General features: G+C 48.9%; 4 protein-coding genes across 4 annotated transcripts; all 4 read left to right on the top strand.

The window, feature by feature from the left end:
- The first annotated feature begins 3,891 nt into the window (after positions 1-3,891).
- LOC136517267 (metacaspase-5-like) lies at positions 3,892-6,120 on the top strand. The gene is made up of 2 exons (XM_066510806.1): positions 3,892-4,428; positions 5,084-6,120. The coding sequence occupies exons 1-2, from the start codon at positions 4,083-4,085 to the stop codon at positions 5,980-5,982; spliced, it is 1,245 nt and encodes a 414-aa protein (XP_066366903.1). The 5' UTR covers positions 3,892-4,082; the 3' UTR covers positions 5,983-6,120.
- Positions 6,121-7,437: 1,317 nt separating this feature from the next.
- Positions 7,438-9,918, top strand: LOC136518876 (metacaspase-6-like). The gene is made up of 2 exons (XM_066512562.1): positions 7,438-8,102; positions 8,959-9,918. The coding sequence occupies exons 1-2, from the start codon at positions 7,733-7,735 to the stop codon at positions 9,822-9,824; spliced, it is 1,236 nt and encodes a 411-aa protein (XP_066368659.1). The 5' UTR covers positions 7,438-7,732; the 3' UTR covers positions 9,825-9,918.
- Positions 9,919-10,962: 1,044 nt separating this feature from the next.
- Positions 10,963-13,931, top strand: LOC136518526 (metacaspase-6-like). The gene is made up of 2 exons (XM_066512203.1): positions 10,963-11,371; positions 12,802-13,931. The coding sequence occupies exons 1-2, from the start codon at positions 11,023-11,025 to the stop codon at positions 13,722-13,724; spliced, it is 1,272 nt and encodes a 423-aa protein (XP_066368300.1). The 5' UTR covers positions 10,963-11,022; the 3' UTR covers positions 13,725-13,931.
- Positions 13,932-15,253: 1,322 nt separating this feature from the next.
- Positions 15,254-18,035, top strand: LOC136516861 (phosphoglycerate kinase, chloroplastic-like). The gene is made up of 6 exons (XM_066510356.1): positions 15,254-15,772; positions 16,388-16,465; positions 16,557-16,817; positions 16,982-17,299; positions 17,406-17,564; positions 17,668-18,035. Exons 1-6 carry the CDS (start codon positions 15,353-15,355, stop codon positions 17,875-17,877), a joined length of 1,446 nt encoding a protein of 481 aa, XP_066366453.1. The 5' UTR covers positions 15,254-15,352; the 3' UTR covers positions 17,878-18,035.
- Positions 18,036-18,943: the final 908 nt, after the last annotated feature.

Raw genomic sequence — 18,943 nt, 5'->3', positions numbered from 1 at the left:
AGGCAAGATCAACAAAAAAACACGATTACAACCTCCTATCTCGGTGTAAAGAGCATGAAGAGACTCCGCCCACCCACTTAGTGTGTCAGCCGAATCTTCACCTAAAACATAAAAGAAATGCAAGAATCAAAGGATGACTGACCCAAAACCAAAAAGAAAAAGTTAACACAACTAACCTCCGCCGTCGGGAGGCATGCGCGTCGAAGGGCCAGCGCCAGCAGGTAGCGGAGCCTTTAGGGGTGCATCCAAGCCCACTCGGGCAAGGTCTAGGTCAGCAGACGTAGGTCTATCCCCCGGAATAGGGGTCAACATAGCCTTAGTCAAATCAGCTAACACAACAAAACAAAATATCAGAGCATAGCAAAAGAGATAATAGAAGGTAAGGCGGGAGAGACATCAATGAAAGTGAGTTTACCAAGATACATAGTATCACCAGTAAGATCCAGCATCCCAGCACCGTCAACATGGGCCGCATCCGCAGGAGCCTCCGGACCTTAAGGCTCAAATAACGGGGGACGATCATCAGAATCAGCCTCCGATTCTTCAAGATGCTGGGCCTTCGCAGAATGGCTAGCCTTGCCAGAGGCAACCTCCTCACTAGAATGAGCGGAGGCAGAGTCCATAGCACCAGCATTGCCCTCAGACTCAAAGGAGTCATCACTAAGAATACAGGGCATCGGCGCCACAGCAGAAGCAGCAGTGCCAGAAGTGACGACTGTCGTCGTGACGGATGAAGCCATCAGGTCTTTGTCTGGACAATCAACTAAGGCCTCTGATTGACCAGCCTCTACACTCGGTCAGGCAGCACCCGACACATCATGAGTACTCTCAGCCATTTCTTCAGCAGAAGCGTCCTTGACGCTCTTCACCGATTTCCTCTTCTTCGAAATAACCTTCAGAACATCATATTCCTTCCTCTTCCTAGACTCGGCTCTGACCGTAGCAACAGGGGGGGCATAGCTGACTTAGCCGCCTTCACCACCTTATCCTCAATAGACTTTAAAACCTTTTTTAGGAATCTTACGTTCCCCATACTTTACTTTCATTTCTTCAAAACCCGACAAATACTCCTTCTCAGAGATCTCGCCAATAATCAATGAGGTTGACGTCTCAACCTCAACAATGAACTCTTCATCTGTCTCATCCGCAGCATGCTCGATGTAGAAGCAAGGGCAAAACTCCCCATCTTCGCTACCAAACACAGGAAGCTTCATTTTCACCAACGTCATCCTGGGTCTAGACTTACCCAAGGGCCAGAAGTTGGCAGCAACCATCTCCTCAATAAGGTCGCAACCTCTGGAAAAGTAGCAAGCCTTTGCGAAGGCAGCATCGCACGCCACATGGTCCTCATCGACTTCCATCGGTGGCCTTACACGAGTCAAAGGCTTCATATCACCCATAGTAGAAGCAAAAGGATACTTCTTGACCTTAGGCCTAGACTTAGGCTTCACGCTGGGGGTCTTCACATAGAACCAATAGCGAGCCCAATCCTTCCCCCACTTGTTCTTTTGGGCATAGGATAACTCCAAGCCACCATCCTTCTACCCCCTCTTTGCCATAAAAGCGCAACTGGCAAACTGATATTCAACCTCAACCCCTCCGACCTTTGCCTTCTTTGGTTGGCATTGGAGCTCATAGTAAGCACATAATGTGTTGAGATCGGGGGCAGCGCCATAGGTCTCACAGGCATAGCAAAACTTGCTTAATGTAAGAATTCCATTCGGTGTGAAATGATGAAGTTGTACCTTAAACGTCTCAAACACCAGGCGAAGGAAATAGACCGGGGGAATATGGAGGCCACAGGAGAAGAAATCCTTGAACACAACAGCTTCATCAACCTCTGACTGAGGAACGGTCTCCCTGTGCGAAGGACGACTCTTCCCCATCGAAAAGCATCCTTCGTCCTCCAGTGCCTTGATTGCCTCCTCCGTCATGAGCGAAGGCCCAAAATCCCAAGACTTAGGGTGCGTTTGGTTGGGCTTTTGGCTTTGGCTTTTAGCCCAAAAAGCCAAAAGCCCAACCAAAGGGGCTGCTTTTTTAGGCTGCTTTTTCAGAAGCAGCTGCTTTTTCGTAGTACATTTTTGAAAGCTGGTTTGACCCTGCTTTTGGCTTTTGGCTTTCTGCTTTTTGAAATTGGTGGCATAAAAAGCTTTTTCATAGTTGTTTCAAGAGAGATAAAGATAGAAGGTATATTTTATACTTGTTTAATCAAATAGCTTTCAGCTTTTCTACAGCTCACAGCCCACAGCAGCTTTTCCATAGCTCACAGCCCACAGCAGCTTTTTCCCACAGCCACAGCTCAACCAAACACACCCTTAGCCATTAACTTCTTCTCCTTCTTTCTCGGTGAAACAGGAACAAGTCTCCGATGAAAGCTTTGATATTCTCTAAATTATCTTGAGCCTTCGCAGATGTGGACATAAACTCTTCGTACCTCCTCAACCAACCCTCAGCCCTCACACCGAGCAAGCGGGAGTAAGGACCACTAAAAGAGGGCCAGTAGGGATCTAAACCGGTAGGCGAAGCCACCTCTAAAAACTAAATCAGAGCGAGCAATAGGCGACGACAGAAGGAACACGAGAGCGGAAGCGCAATGCGAGGCAACAAGCTAAGCAAACAAGAGCGCTCGAAACCAAAGAATGATATGCGGAACAAGAGTGAGGGGGGCCTCCAACCAACCCACCCCTTATATAGGCCACGGAAGGGCGCCTTGACTTCCAAATGCCAACGGTCATGACTGTTCACGAGCGCATCGGGTCTAGAGCCACCGCAACGAATCAAACATTGACACGACCCAACACCAACGGTTCGATACGGGCGGCCCAGGGGGAAACAGGGAAGCCTCCACCACTCAACATCAGTGTCAGATTTGAGGCTCACGGCCCACTCGCATCAAACTGCACCCTCAAGGGGAAACTGTTGGGACACAGATGTGCGAGTAGCAGAGGCTAGAGTGAGTGCAAAACTAACGGCAACAAAACTATTGTGTGATGTTATGCAGGGATGACAAGTAGGGCCTTCGCTTATCACCCTTGGCTGGGCGAAGGTCCGGAGCGCAGCGTCGAAGGCCTTCCAATGGAGGTACAAGGCGGAGACCGCTTGATGGAGGCAGAGGCTAGGAAGACATGGGCGAAGACTGAGCGAATTCCACCAATGGGAGGAGGCTCACACTGCGGCAGAACCCTGGGCCGGAGGCGGGCTTCACATGGGTCGATGATTGAGGCCCGCGAAGCAAAGGCGGCACGGGAAAAGAAGGTCTAGAATGCCCCTGGCAGCTAGAACCGTTGGAGGAATATTCAGAGAATGTACCGTAGCAGTTGTAGGGCAAAGATGTAAAGGTGGATAATAGTAAAACAATGTCCTATAAAAGGGGGGACTGAACCCTGTGTAAAGGAGGTTGGTAAACTCATTTATGAAACCCTAATCGAGCTTGGGCCCACCTACCATCTTGCTAGCCTTCGCCCAGGGCACCCGGCTAGGCGAAGGTTCCTCCGTGTTCCACCTGCTGGAAACCTGTATTCCAACAAAGAGATTGTGTTAGCAATCCAGTGTCTTTTATTTGCCCACCACAAACGGGCTACAGATTCAAAACTACAGCCCACCTTCTTTTTTTTAGGGGAAACTACAGCCCACCTTCTGAATGGTGCTGTTTCTGCTAGCAAAGGCTCACGCCCGCGCCCGCGCCCACGCAACAAACCTACCAGCCCATTAGCCCACCATATGACACCGAGGAAAACAGCACGTGCAGACAAAACACGTTTTTTTAGCCCGACGCCGAGTGGTTGAGACGCTGACCCACCAATAGAAATGCGCGACCAGCGATGACCACCTAGCACGGCCCCACCACCTTCCCACCAACGAACCCCACGCGACTTGCCAGTGCCAGATCGGAGCGCCAATAGACAGCTCGGCCGGCGAGCGTCCCACCCAAAAGTCCAAAGACCCACCAGCCAGGCAGCCACCACCATCCTCCTCTTCCTCGAAACCGTCGAACGCACGCACCGCGCCGCCGCGTAGCCTCGCCTCACCGTCGCCGGCCGCCGATTCGACGCGACGCGGCTTCGAATCCGGAAAAGGCACCGATGGCGGCGAAGCGCGCGGTGCTGGTGGGCATAAACTACCCGGGCACCAAAGCGGAGCTCAAGGGCTGCCACAACGACGTCGCTCGCATGCGCCGGTGCCTCGTTGACCGCTTCGGCTTCGACGAGTCTGGCATCCGCGTCCTCATCGACGACGGCTCCGCGCCGCAGCCCACGGGGGCCAACATCCGGCGGGAACTCGCGCGCCTCGTCGGGGACGCGCGGCCCGGGGACCTGCTCTTCTTCCACTACAGCGGGCACGGCACACGGCTGCCCGCCGAGACCGGGCAGGACGACGACACCGGCTACGACGAGTGCATCGTGCCCTGCGACATGAACCTTATCACAGGTGTGCGAGTTCTGCCCCTCTGTTGCTTGCTAGTTGCTATGGTGGATTGGTGGGTCGGGCTAATCGAGAAGTGGGGATCGAATTGTAGGTGGGGTTTGAGAATGACAAAATCAGATTGCTATACGTTTAATTTGTGACAGAACTTGATAGCATTGTGGTAATGCAAGTGAATGATTGGATTGATTCCTACGTGACTATGAATTCATATTGCACAAATTATATTTGAACCAGAAATGGATACGATTTTAGGCCAGTAATAACGGAAAAGATTTCAGATGTCTACTCATAACCAGGATCTGCATGTTCAAAAGATGATGCTAATAATTTAGATCCGCATTATGTGTTTACTTTACCAGAGGAATACTATACATTGTAAATTTCTAGCTTGAGAGTTGAAAAATGCAATTTCTGAAGGGCTGAAACTGTTCTGATCACTTTGACTATAGTGAAACATGTTAACAAAATTTTAACTCAAATATTGCTTTCTTAAAAACAGAGTTTATCTACTTAAAAAATGTTAAAATTTGGACCAAAAAGATAACTTTAAATACATAGCAGCACTCAGCAAACAGCTATGCCTGGATCCAATTGTGTGCCATTTTACCTAGTTAATGTTTGGATGCTTCATTCATAGAGGTTAATTTATGCACTGCAGACCAAGATTTCACGGAGCTTGTGCAAAAGGTCCCCAGTGGCTGTCTCTTTACAATAGTTTCTGATTCGTGCCACAGTGGAGGACTACTTGACAAGACCAAGGAGCAGATTGGGCACAGTACCAAGCAGAGCCAGACCCAGCGCCGGGAACTTGAAGAACGGCCTGCTTCTGACACCAGCTTCCGGGCATTCCTCAAAGATACTGTTCGGGACGTGTTTGAGTCTCGAGGAATTCACCTGCCCCACCGTAGCCATAGCCACCGCCAAGGTCACGATGACGACGATGGTGACGAAGAGTCGCGTTACATAAACACAGCTGATGCCCATGTCAAAAACCGGTCGCTACCTCTCTCGACATTGATCGAGATGCTCAAGGAGAAGACTGGGAAGGATGACATTGATGTAGGCTCAATCCGGCTAACACTTTTTAACCTCTTCGGAGACGACGCCAGCCCGAAGATAAAGAAGTTCATGAAGGTCATGCTGAACAAGTTACAGCAGGGACAGCATGGTGGCATTGTGGGCTTCATGGGCGCCCTGGCACAGGAATTCCTGAAAGCCAAGCTTGGTGGCAAGGAAGAAGAGCTCGACCCAGCAATGAAACAACATGTGCACAGCGATCAAGAGGTGTACGCGGGGACGACGGCAAGGGTGCCGAGCAACGGTGTCCTGATCAGTGGGTGCCAGACCGACCAGACGTCTGCTGACGCGACCACACCGAAGGGTGTGTCCTACGGTGCGCTCAGCAATGCCATCCAGGCCATCCTCGCAGAGCGCGGGACGGTAACAAACAAGGTGCTCGTGCTGAAAGCGCGCAAGATGCTGTCGAAACAGGGCTACACCCAACAGCCTGGGCTCTACTGCAGCGATGAGAATGCCAGTGTGGCTTTTATATGCTGATTTATTGGGTTTGTCCTGTGGATGACAATATTTGTATATTGTCACTGTTATTATGGTGTACGTGTGTGATGGACCGGTGGCTATGCTTTTTGCTGAAATTTGGGAAATGGCAATGGATTGTTTCTGCACAAGATGACATTCTTTGAGGTTATTATGTTTAACCACATTGACTTTTCAAAGAAAAAAAACGTTTAACCACATCACCGATACACTGACTTTTATGTTTTCTCATAATAGTAAATAAAAATATTATTTCTCAAAGTATTAGAAAGCTGTATTTTTCATTTTTTTTCTTTTGCCATGATGAATGATATATTTCATAGAGATGGGCATTTGTAGCTCAAAAAAATTCTTGCAACTCTAATTTCATTCTAGACAGGTTAGCCAAGTGCTGAAGTGCAAGGAAGGCTTGAGTAGAGAGAGAGTTGAGTGCCTTTTGCTCCAGTTTTTCGATTTAAATTGGAATTGTGATGGAAGAAGGCTAAAACCTGAGATGTATAGATGAGTTCCTTGTGATAAAGTTTGTTGTTTTAATTTCGTGCTTATATCTTTATCTTATGAATCCAAGATTTCATTTTTTTTAGTTTTGGGCACCTTTGGATGGATTTTTTATCTATTGTTTTGGCTAAGTTTTTGGCACGATTTTGGAGTGTTTTGGGGCCTTAAAACTTGTTCATGCCATTGCTTGAAATCCAACATTTATATCTAAAGTTTCTCCCTCTAAAAACTCTCTTTTGCTAGATTTTGTGATTTCTATGAGTGGGATGTTTCGGGTTGATTCTTGTGCTCAGTCTTGATTATATGAACTCAAGGGAACATATATAGGTTTGCCGATAAACAAATTCCCACGAGCACGTTGAGTTCTTATTTTAAAGTTTTCATGACAAAATTCCAATTTGAGTAAGGAGTTTTAAAATTCTTGGTAAAACCTGGATGTTTTTGGCAAGATCTTGTGGGAATACCCTTACCATGTTCTTGGGAAGCTACGATTAAATTTTCATGAATCTTGTTGGAATACCCTTACCATGTGCTTGGGATGGTGCGAAACGATTAAACATTTTTGTGGAATTTGTACCCTTCAACTTTGGGACATCTCACTGAACTTCTGAACATCGTTGCGGAGCTTCCTCACCGCAACTTCCGAACATTTTGGAATTTCCAAAGATCTATGTTGAACTTCCGCATCTTCTTGACATCAATGTTGTTTTGATTCATTCTTACTTCCACTTTACTCATTGTTCTAAGGGTTTTTTTAGTCTCAATGATTGTGGCTTTAGATTTGCTAGAAGAGAGAGCATTGGACGAAAATAGAGATATAGTCCAATTTTCTTTTCTGAACATCTATTCGGTCCTCGATGCATTGATAGTGTGCTTTGGTGTGAAAAAAAAAGATACGATGAGCTTGAAAATTAGCTCGCACGCTGTATCGTTCCGCTAGCTAACCATATTTTACTCCCGCTCGCGAACTGCATGAAACGTACTATATGAGTGATTGAATGTACTCGTACACGGTGACCCGCGTCTCCAGCGAATTGAAAATAGCGGGGGGAATGAACTGTGCACCTTGCACGAGGGCACCGGCACTCGAGCTCCACCAAGCCTGCACGAGCTGCCAGATCGGCGCCAAAGAAAGGCCAATCGACAACTCTCGTGTTGCAGCACCAACCCGATCGAGTTCCATTCCGGCCGCCACCAGCCCACCACCTCAATAACACACGCAAGGAAGCATAAGCGCGTCGCCTGCGTGTGCATGCGCGGCATGCCGGCGGCGATGGGGCGGAAGCGCGCGGTGCTGGTGGGCATCAACTACCCTGGCCGGGACGACGAGCTGAAGGGCTGCTTCAACGACGTGACGCGCATGCGCCGCTGCCTCATCGAGCGCTTCGGGTTCGACGAAGCCGACATCCGCGTCCTCGCCGACGCCGACCCGTCCACGCCGGCGCCCACGGGGGCCAACATCCGGCAGGAGCTCGAGCGGCTCGTCAGGGAAGCCCGGCCCGGGGACACGCTCTTCTTCCACTACAGCGGCCACGGGATGCAGCTGCCCGCAGAGACCGGGCAGGACGACGACACCGGGTACGACGAGTGCATCGTGCCATGCGACGGCAACCTCATCAAAGGTGCGGCGGGCTCCGCCTGTACTACACTCTAATTAATTTGTTGTTAGTTCTGTTCGAGCTCAATTAACTGGAGCTGTGGATGTTTTTAGTGTCTCAATTTCTCGAAGGAAATGTTTAGTTATCTGTCGATAAATGTAGTCAGATTTTTTATAAATGTGACTCAGTAGACAGTTGCAGCATAAATTCTAAAGCACAATCGAACGTATAGAAATCTAATAGATTTAATACCAACAAAATCTATCAACACATAAATAGCAAAAATCTTTCTAGAAATTTTCCAAATTTAGGATATTTTGTACCCAAAATTATATTTAAACTTATGGGGTTATTTGTTTTTAATAATGTGTAAATTACTAAATTTAAGGGTCGCTTTAGATTATTTTCCAAGCGGAGGTGTTTGTCTTATATGAAAACTTAGAGGTTTTAGATTATTTTTTCTAATAGCATAGGTGGGTAAGTTAGATGAGATTGGAGAGTACTTTATGTTGGTTTTCAAATAGTATGTGTGGGTAATGTGGATAGATGTTTATGGGCTATATTCTCATAATGACAAATATAAATGTGATTAGGTTTAAATTCGGACTAAATATTGTGTAGTGTTATATCTTTCACCCAAACACGCCTGAGGATTCAGACCTGAATAGGATACTACTGGTGTTGCTGATTCAGGTGTGTTCGGCTGAGCTTGCTGTTGCAGCACTGCAGGCTGCAGCTGCAAGCCTGCAAAGCACCGGCTAGCCACAAATGAACACCAGAGATCGTGTAGAAGGAGAACAGCATTACATCAGCAAGATTTTCCTTGTCAGTCTCTCGCTTTTGAAGATGATACTAATTCTCATGCATGTACAAACTGCAGACCAAGATTTCAAGGAACTCGTGGCAAAAGTCCCAGATGGCTGCATCTTCACCATAGTTTCAGACTCGTGCCACAGCGGCGGGCTGATCGACAAGGCCAAGGAGCAGATCGGGAACAGCACTCGGCAGAACAAAACCGAGCACCCGGAGCGAGTCACCCTCACGCGGCATCCTTTCGGCGCCTGTGCCTTCCTCCTACGGATCGTCCATGGCGTGTTCGATTCACTAGGCATCCACCTCCCTCGCCTCGTCCAGAGCGGAGGAACGGAGACGAACACGAAGGCAGGGGCAAGCACACGCGCCGCCAGCATTAAAAGCCGGTCGCTGCCTCTCTCGGCTTTCATCAAGATGCTCCGGGAGACCACCGGCGAGGACGACGTCGGCGTGGGCACGATTCGGACGACGCTGTTCCGTCACTTCGGCGACGATGCGAGCCCCAAGATCAAGAAGTTCGTCCAGGTCATGGCGAGCAAGCTCCGGCAGGATGGCAAGCTGGAGGGAAACGAGGCGGGACAGGTGGGCACCCTCGATCGGGCCCTGGAACAAGATCAGGCGCACGGCGACGGTGTCAAGGAGGTGTACGCCGGCACCACGGCGAGCGCGCCGCCCCTGCCTCTCAATGGCGTCCTGATCAGCGGCTGCCAGACGGACCAGACCTCGGGGGACGCCACCACGGAGGAGGGCGTGTCCTACGGCTTGCTCAGCAACGCCGTCCAGACCATCCTGGCCAGGAAGCACGACGGGACGGTGACGAATAGGGAACTGGTGCTCAAAGCGCGAGAGCTGCTGTCCAGACAGGGGGTCACTACTCAGCAACCTGGCCTTTACTGCAGTGATGAGCATGCCAGTTTGCCTTTCATATGCTGAAGTACGGATGCAAGCGGCTAGGCCGTTACACCCCTATGCTGAAGCTGTGATATTTTGTCAAGTGGACTGCAATCTTTGTACATGACTGTATTATTTTCTCTGGTATGTGGACTTGTGGTGGGCTGGTGGCTATGATTGTTGAAATTGAGAACGAGACTGTTATGCACAAAATGATCTCTTTGTGCCTATATATATATTTAATCATATATGATCTGTACAATTGTTCTAAGCTTTCTCAAAGTTTTTCATTTCTAAAAAGAAGATGGCAAATTTATCGCTTTCCATTGCCCGTGCCCGCGAAGACATATCCTAAGAACACCACTACAAAGTTTATAGAGCAGATTTGCTAATTCATATCCGGTTGTTTTGCGTCCAGCTAGCAACCGGTTTTCTTCCGTTTGTAAATTTGTGAGTTTGTGAACAATTTGATGATATTTGTAAATAATTTGATATATATTTCTCTGGTATCTGGATTCAATACAAAAAATTGTATTTTTTTTTGAAAATTTGATGTATATTTGTCTAAGATCTTGTGTTATCCTCAAATTACATCGCTCTTTCCAATAAGTTATATTGAAGAAATCATTGTAAACATAATAATAAGGTGGTGTAAATATAACTATAAGACAGTGTAAGTGTATAGAAAAAATCTAATTGTTGGGAGGGGCTAAAACACCTGTTGTTGGCTACAAAGATTCTTATAGAACTGTCGTATCAAGATGGGTCACCAAAGTAGATGGCTACTCTTACTGGTCTGCGGTTAACACTATGGCTTCTTTGCTCGCGTCGATGCTAAAAAGAATATTTTCAACGGAAAAAAATCTAACTGGTGGTGGATTTGAACCTACCAAATACAATAACCTTTGGCTAAATTCCTCGCAATTTTTTTTACATGCATTTAAGCTAACCCGATACAATTGTTTCCCAGTGCAAGGCCGCTTTAGCTGACGTTGACACCCACCACAGCCAATACAAAAATGGCGGGGTGGTGATGGCATTGTGGCAATGAGCACCTCGCGCGGCAGCACTCCCGACCCGAGCTCCACCAGCCCAGCACGCACGAGGTGCCAGGCCACAACGCCAATTGGTCACCTCGTCACCGTACCAACCAGACCATCATCATTCCAGCCGCCAACACCTCCGCCGATCGAACGCGTCGAAGCGCGGCGGCCTCTCTTCCGGCGGCGGCGCAGAAGCGATGGGGCAGAAGCGCGCCGTGTTGGTGGGCATCAACTACCCGGGCACGGACGGGGAGCTGAAGGGATGCCTCAACGACGTGGCCCGCATGCGCCGCTGCCTGGTGGACCGCTTCGGGTTCGACGAGGCTGGCATCCGCGTCCTGGCCGACGCCGATCCGTTCACGCCGCCGCCCACGGGGGCCAACATCCGGCTGGAGCTCGAGCGGCTCGTGGCGGACGCGCGCTCCGGGGACGCGCTCTTCTTCCACTACAGCGGCCACGGACTGCAGCTCCCCGCTGAGACCGGGGAGGACGACGACACCGGGTACGACGAGTGCATCGTGCCGTGCGACCTCAACCTGATCAAAGGTGTGCGCTCCCTTCTGTTGCTCTCTGCATTTAGTTAGTTGTGAGCTCTCAGTTCTGAACTGATCTGACTAACTTAGGATCGAACGGTAGTTGCATTCGTAGGCACACTGATGGTTAGGTTCTAGCCTTCATACATCATTCCGAATTAGTGTATGAATAAGATGAGCTTCGCAAATCGATCATGTAATAAACGAGTACTCCATTTCTTCCATTTCAAATTATAAGATGTTTTGACTTTTCTAGATACCTATTTTTTTCCACTTAGATATATGCTGCATAATAAAAACAATATATCTAAAAAAAAGTCAGAACATCTTATAATTTTGTGGAATTTGAAATAGAGGAAGTCGATAATTTTATGGAATTTGAAATAGAGGAAGTAGATAATTTTGTGGGTTCGCTAGACGGTAAGCATGGGCTTACTGCTCTAGTGTAACAAAAACTCTTTATTCTCTTCATGGAATAGTACGTGTTAAAAAATGATAAGCCCAGGACATGATTCAGCGATTCAAAGATAAACCTACGAGATAAGCTAGTAGTTTAGTGTGTGTAGCCATAATGATGTGTTTGTTTTTTTAAATACTTTTAAGAAATGGAGACTGCTAACTGAAGCCGGGAGCAAATTGGTTGGAGGATTTTTTTTTAGCAACAGTTGTCGTTATAATTAAAAAAAAGTGTATTTTGTTTTGGTCCAGTCTTCAAAGGCTCAAAAGCAAGACTTTGACTGTTGTTTTCTTCATAAAAATATTACTATTTCCCAGTTCCAAAATTAGTGTAGTTTGAAAGTATTTTGAAAATACTCATTGTAGCTGTACAGCTTTCAAAAGACTTTGACCTTGGAGTATCATTGTAGCTGTACAGTTCTTATACACTATACAGATACTAACAAAAACGGGTACTCCCTCCGTCCGCAAAAGAATGCAATTTTAGAACAGTGTCATGGTTTAGTACTTCAAGTTTGACCAATTATAATTAAAAAATATAAATATTTATAATATCAAATAAACATCGTTAGATTAATTACGAAATATATTTTTATAATAAATTAATGTTACTTCTTTCACGGACAAAGGTAGTACACGCTGGTCAAAAAAATTATTTTTAAGTACAATACACCTGCTATTGATGGGATGGAGGGAATGTGCGAATTGCGGTTTTTTCCAAGGTGTAATTGTGATCTTTTAGGCTGTACGCCTGTACTATGCTATCAATTGTGAGCATCCCCATAGCCAAGTTTTGGACTTTTGGGTGAGTTCGACAAGCTGGCCACGTTGGAATCTGCCAATTCATAAATCATAACCTGCCTAATAACTCTGTAATCCTAATCCATGATCGTTTCATTCGACGACCTGATTCACCTCTCTTCTGATAATTGAGCTCGCTTGTCATGGTCGTCGTCCTGATCTCCATGCATATACGCTGCACTGCAGACCAAGATTTCTCGGAGCTCGTGGCCAAGGTCCCTGACAGCTGCCGCTTCACCATGGTCTCGGACTCGTGCCACAGCGGCGGCCTGATCGACAAGACCAAGGAGCAGATCGGCAACAGCACCAAGCAGAACAGGACCCAGCAGCGCCGAGAGCGCGAAATGAAGCCTCCTCCCGGTTCCGGCTCCGGGACCGGACTCTGCGCCTCCCTCGCGCGAATCGTCCGTGGCGTGCTGGAGTCTCTGGGGGCCGGCATCCACTGCAATCGCCGTGGCCAGCACCAGGGCAGCAGCAGCAGCAGCGTCCAGGAGCCGGCGGACGACATGGAGGCGGCGAAGGGTGGCAGCATCAGCAACCGGTCGCTGCCGCTGTCGACGTTCATCCAGATGCTCAAGGACAAGACCGGGAGGCACGACGTCGGCGTGGGCTCCATCCACACGACGCTGTTCCACCACTTCGGCGACGAGGCGAGCCCCAAGGTCAAGAAGCTCATGAAGGTCATGGTGGCCAAGCTCCGGCAGGACGGCAAGGAGGAAGCGGAGCAGTCGTACGTTCCCACTCCCAGGGAGGCGGAGGCGGCGGAGGCCCTGGCGCAGGAGCAGGACACGCACAGCGTCGAGGAAGTGTACGCGGGGCCGGCGGCGGCGGCCAGGGTGCCGCCGCGGAACGGTGTCCTGATCAGCGGGTGCCAGACGGACGAGACCTCGGCGGACGCGACCACGGCCGACGGCATGTCCTACGGCGCGCTGAGCAACGCGATCCAGACCATCCTCGCCGGCAACGGCAACGGCAAGAAGCGCGGGGCAGCGGTGACGAACCGAGAGCTGGTGGTCAGGGCGCGGGAGCTGCTGTGCAAGCAGGGGTACACGCAGCAGCCCGGGCTCTACTGCAGCGACGAGCACGCCAGGCTCCCCTTCATCTGCTGAGACGAAACACCTGCACGGCTGTACCGTGTAGAGTGGAATTTCAGGTTTCATCTGTGGACTGTGTGGTTGTGGATGCAACGTTGTGTGTGTAACAGAATTGACACTTTTTATTGCCTCGTGGTGTGCTGCAGCGTGCGCTGGGATCTCCAAACATCCACCGACTCCACAGGCCAGCTTCCACAATCTCAAAAGCTGAATAAACCTAGCTTCTACCAGCCTATGAAAGTTTGGATGGATCCAAAGTTCCGAACGCAGCCACCTGGAGACGTTGACCTCCGCAGTCGTCAGTACTGCTGACATTGTCCCAGTTTTTACTCGCCAAGGTTTGCAGCCGGCAGCGTTCTCGCTCTAGGCACTTTTAAACCGAAAACCGACCCGACCCGAACCGAAATATCGGTTTTTTCGGTTTTCGATTTCGGCTTCGGTTTTGATTCTTGGGAAGTTCGGTTAACGGGTTCGGGTTCGGGTTCGGTTCCGAGAGGCAACAAAATCGAACACCCGGCAAACCGAGCACATTTGTTGAAACACCGAACAGACCTCAGCGTCAGCGCACAACAAGCAAAAGAAGCAGCCCAATAGCCCAACAGGTCCACAACGGCCCAGTCTACGCCATTGCCTCCAGCTCTCCAGTCTCCACTCGCCCGACCCTTATCCGACCGACTCATCCCCAAAATTCCCCAGGCGGCGGCGCGACGCAACTCAGCGCAGCGGCAGGGCTCCTCAGCGTCACGGGCGTCCGGCGGGCAGATGCTGGTGGCGCAGTGTGGGTCCTTGGTGGCCAGCGGGGCGCGGCTTCTCTGCGTCACTGGCGAGCACGGGACAGGGTGTTTCCTCGATGGCCAATGGCGGCCGCAACTTCGGTCAGGCGCATCTCCTTGCTCCTCGGCGGTGGAATTCGTGGGGCAGCGCCGCAGCGGGGCGCGTTTCCGCGGCGGTGGGAGAGGTGGCGCGGCGCGGCTCCGTGGCGGCCGAAGCGGCGGGATAGTGCGGCACCAGACGGGGACACGGGGGTCATGTCCCGGCTTGTTCTCTCTGCTTTCTTTGGTTGAATCGAAAACCAAAGCCGATAAAACCGAAACCGAAGTCGTCGGTTCTATGATCTGCGAGCAACCGATCCGGTCTCAATGTCTGGAACCGAAGTTTGTAGAAACCGACTAAACCGAACCGAATTCTCGGTTTAAACGGAATGCCCACTATGAGTTCTCGCCCGCGGTGAATTCCCTTCGTCGTCAATAAAAAAATTTGCAATGAACTGAGATCAAGCAATAAAAAGTTGCAGTAAAAAAAATGCTTTGGACAAATCCAGTAAGCTCACGCCTCACGGGCACCACCAGTGATCCCAAGTTTGCAAAGCGTGGGACTGGGAAGGGACGGCGATCCCAGATCACACAAAGGACAGGGGGGAAATCGAAGCCACCGGGCCCCCACACGTCGCCATCGCATCGCCGTGATCGATCACCGCCGTCTCCTCACCCACACACCCACCGGAACCGTCGTCCCGACCTCTCGCCAGCGATAAGCCTCCCCCACCTTTACATCCACAAACCCACAAGCCCCCCCTCCTCTGCGCTCCCGAATCACTCCCTCTCGGTCTCTCCGCTCCACCCGCCGCCGCCGCCCGAATCCCAATGGCGTCCGCGGCCGCCCCGACAACCTCCCTCTCCCTCGCGGCCCGCGCGGCCACCAGGGCGGCCACCGCCGGCGCCGCCGCCCCGCTGCGCAGTGGAGGCCTCGCCGCGGCGTGCCAGCCGGCGCGGTCGCTGGCGTTCGCGGCGGGCGACGCGCGGCTCGCGGTCCACGTCGCGTCGCGGTGTCGGCAGGCGTCCTCCGCGCGCGTCACGCGGGCCATGGCCACCATGGCCAAGAAGAGCGTCGGGGACCTCACGGAGGCCGACCTCGAGGGGAAGCGCGTCTTCGTGCGCGCCGACCTCAACGTGCCGCTCGACGAGAACCAGAACATCACCGACGACACCCGCATCCGGGCCGCCGTCCCCACCATCCAGTACCTCCTCAGCAAGGGCGCCAAGGTCATCCTCTCAAGCCACTTGGTGAGTTCCCGGCCCTCCAGCCTTCCCGTATCTCATCTGATTTGGGGAAGTAATGCTCTTCGCACGCATAGGCAATGTAGGAATTCAGTACTCCTTGGATCCAGGTGTTTGTGATAATCTGATTTGCTTTGGTCAAGTAATACGTACTATATGGACACTGGCTATTAGTTGTGATTTTGCTTCCTGTGTTATATGATTTTAGCTTATCTTCAACATAGCTAATTATCACTTCTATTCTATTTTTTGGGCACAAACTGGGAATTGCTGCAAAGGTGAAAGAGAATCCTTTTAGGGGAAAAAAAACTTACAAAAGTAGAAAAAACTGATCTTTTAATTCAGCGTTTGTTTGTGACTTCTATTTTAGAAAACTGGAACCTAGCTGTTGCTCTTCGCATACACTCACAATGTGGGAGCCAAGGACCTGCACAGTGATACTGTTTAATCAAATTTGTGATTTTGTATATGCACACTGGCTATTAATTGCAGATTTGCTTCTTGTGTTCAATGATAATTTTATGAAAGATAGCTGAACCAATTTATTTTTCTCAGATAGCTGCTTAATTTTCTTTTCATCCAATTATGGTTAATATCCCCCCTTTTGCTCTGGATGTGCAGGGTCGCCCTAAGGGTTTTACACCCAAGTTTAGCTTAGGTCCCATTGTAGGACGGTTGTCTGAGCTTCTTGGCATTCAGGTATTGATTTATTCTAGATCATTGGTACTTCTAATTAATCACATGTGCTAATTGATTGTTCTGACTAAAGCATATCTATACCCACAAATAGGTGCAAAAAGCCGACGATGTTATTGGCCCTGAAGTTGAGAAGCTGGTGGCCGCCTTGCCCAATGGTGGGGTTTTGCTCCTTGAGAACGTAAGATTCTACAAGGAAGAGGAGAAGAATGACCCAGAGTTTGCACAGAAGCTTGCCTCCCTAGCAGATCTTTATGTCAATGATGCATTTGGAACAGCCCACAGGGCACATGCATCGACTGAGGGAGTTACCAAGTTTTTGAAGCCTTCTGTTGCAGGGTTCCTTTTGCAGAAGGTTATCTTTCTTTTTCTTTGTTTACATGTTCCATTTTGTAATTCAGAAACTATGAAAGATGGGATCAAAGAAAAAAAATGCTACATAAAACAGAAAATTGTGATTATTTTCTCTTTCCCCTCAATCTCAATCTGATCCTTATATTTAACAAAATCAATGTGCAGGAACTTGACTACCTTGTCGGGGCTGTTTCAAGCCCTAAACGCCCATTTGCTGCCATCGTGGGTGGTTCAAAGGTGTCATCCAAGATCGGGGTTATTGAATCCCTGTTGGAAAAGTGTGATATCCTTCTCTTGGGTGGTGGTATGATCTTCACATTTTACAAGGCACAAGGTCTCTCTGTTGGTGCTTCATTGGTTGAGGAAGACAAACTTGATCTTGCAACATCTCTCCTTGCAAAGGCTAAGGAAAAGGGTGTCTCCCTTTTGTTGCCAACTGATGTTGTTATTGCTGATAAGTTTGCCCCTGATGCTAACAGCCAGGTTTGTTGCATCTTCTCCTTTCCTAATCAGCAGATCTTTTGTAGTGAAGTTGAAGCATCTCTCGGTTCTGCATAGGAAGAAACTTGACCATATAATTTTTTTACAGATTGTTCCAGCATCTGCAATTCCCGATGGTTGGATGGGGCTGGATATTGGCCCAGATGCTGTTACTTCATTCAATGCAGCCCTGGATACATGCCAGACGGTCATCTGGAACGGGCCCATGGGTGTTTTCGAATTTGACAAGTTTGCTGCAGGAACTGAGGTAAAGCACTGCTCAAACATGCTGTGATGCAGCTTAGCTATTGAACTGAGGACTGAGGAGAGGTTACAATGAAAGAAACCTAACCCTGATATCTCTTTTGTAGGCTGTGGCAAAGAAGTTGGCAGAACTTAGCGCCAAGGGTGTCACAACTATCATTGGAGGTGGAGACTCTGTCGCCGCCGTTGAGAAGGTGGGAGTTGCTGACGTTATGAGCCACATTTCCACGGGAGGTGGTGCCAGCTTGGAATTGTTGGAAGGAAAGGAGCTTCCAGGAGTTGTGGCATTGGATGAAGCCGTCCCTGTGGCTGTATGAAGTTATTTTGTTTCATCTTCATCTTCACGTGCCATTGTATGCTTGCTACATTCTTGCTTGCTCCTCGTCAGCCGCTCTAAATGAAGAGATCAATGTGTTTATAGAGCTACTGGAAATCGTTTGAACAACGAAACAAATAATATGTGCTTACTGAGTCATCTTTCCTCGGTAACGTAACTAGTGATATTTAAAAAAACTTTCAAAGGTAACCTATATAGCCTATTCAACCATGCATTGACAACTAGGAGCTTTGCTGTTGTGCACCAGGACCAGCTTTGCTGAGCAAGGTGTGAATTTTCTTTTCTTTTCTTTGCCAGATAAGCAAACAATAGCGTGATGACCAGTGGAAAGCTAGATGTCACGTACTCACGTTATGGAGGTCTGCTACCGAAAATTTCTGGACCTTGTCATTGTAAAATTTCTGTCTGGTCTCAGACACTAGCTGGAATTTTTTCGCTTTAGTTCCTCTATTGACTATTTGAGCAATTCTGACGAGCTTTGTTCTAAGATGTCATCAATATCTTTAGAATATGGAAATACAGAAAAAGAATTCAGCGTAAAACATAGACTGCGGAGTTACCAAACTGACATGGAGTATCGAAAACATCATTGCTTTTGGGTGGGAAAATGGGTTGCGTAGCGTCATTATGACTTCCGGATAATACCGTCAAAAGAGCTCGCTCCCGTAAATATATCTACATATAGGGCAAGATTGATGTACCAAAAATTATTTATAATTTAAAAATGAGGGGTACTACCAAAAATGTGCAGTCTTTTTTTTGCGATTACGTGTACCATAGGCTCGGAAATAGTTTTGAACGCACCCGATGGTACTTTTAGATGACGTAGGTAAGTAGAATCTCGTTTCGGTCCGTTTGGAGACAGTGTTAATCTCGGTGCACGGTTTGCGTCAAATGTACCATAGGCTCAGAAACTGTTTTGGACACTCTCGATGGTACTCCTAGGTGACGTGGGTCAAGTGGAAGCTCGTTTCGGTCTGTTAGGAGACAGTGTTAATTTTGGCGCAAGATAGGAGCATGGTTTGCGTCGAACGTACCATTGACTC

The sequence above is a fragment of the Miscanthus floridulus genome, chromosome 17, assembly GCF_019320115.1.
Source record: "Miscanthus floridulus cultivar M001 chromosome 17, ASM1932011v1, whole genome shotgun sequence".
NCBI lineage: Eukaryota > Viridiplantae > Streptophyta > Magnoliopsida > Poales > Poaceae > Miscanthus > Miscanthus floridulus.
This window is presented reverse-complemented; position numbering and strand designations above follow the sequence as displayed.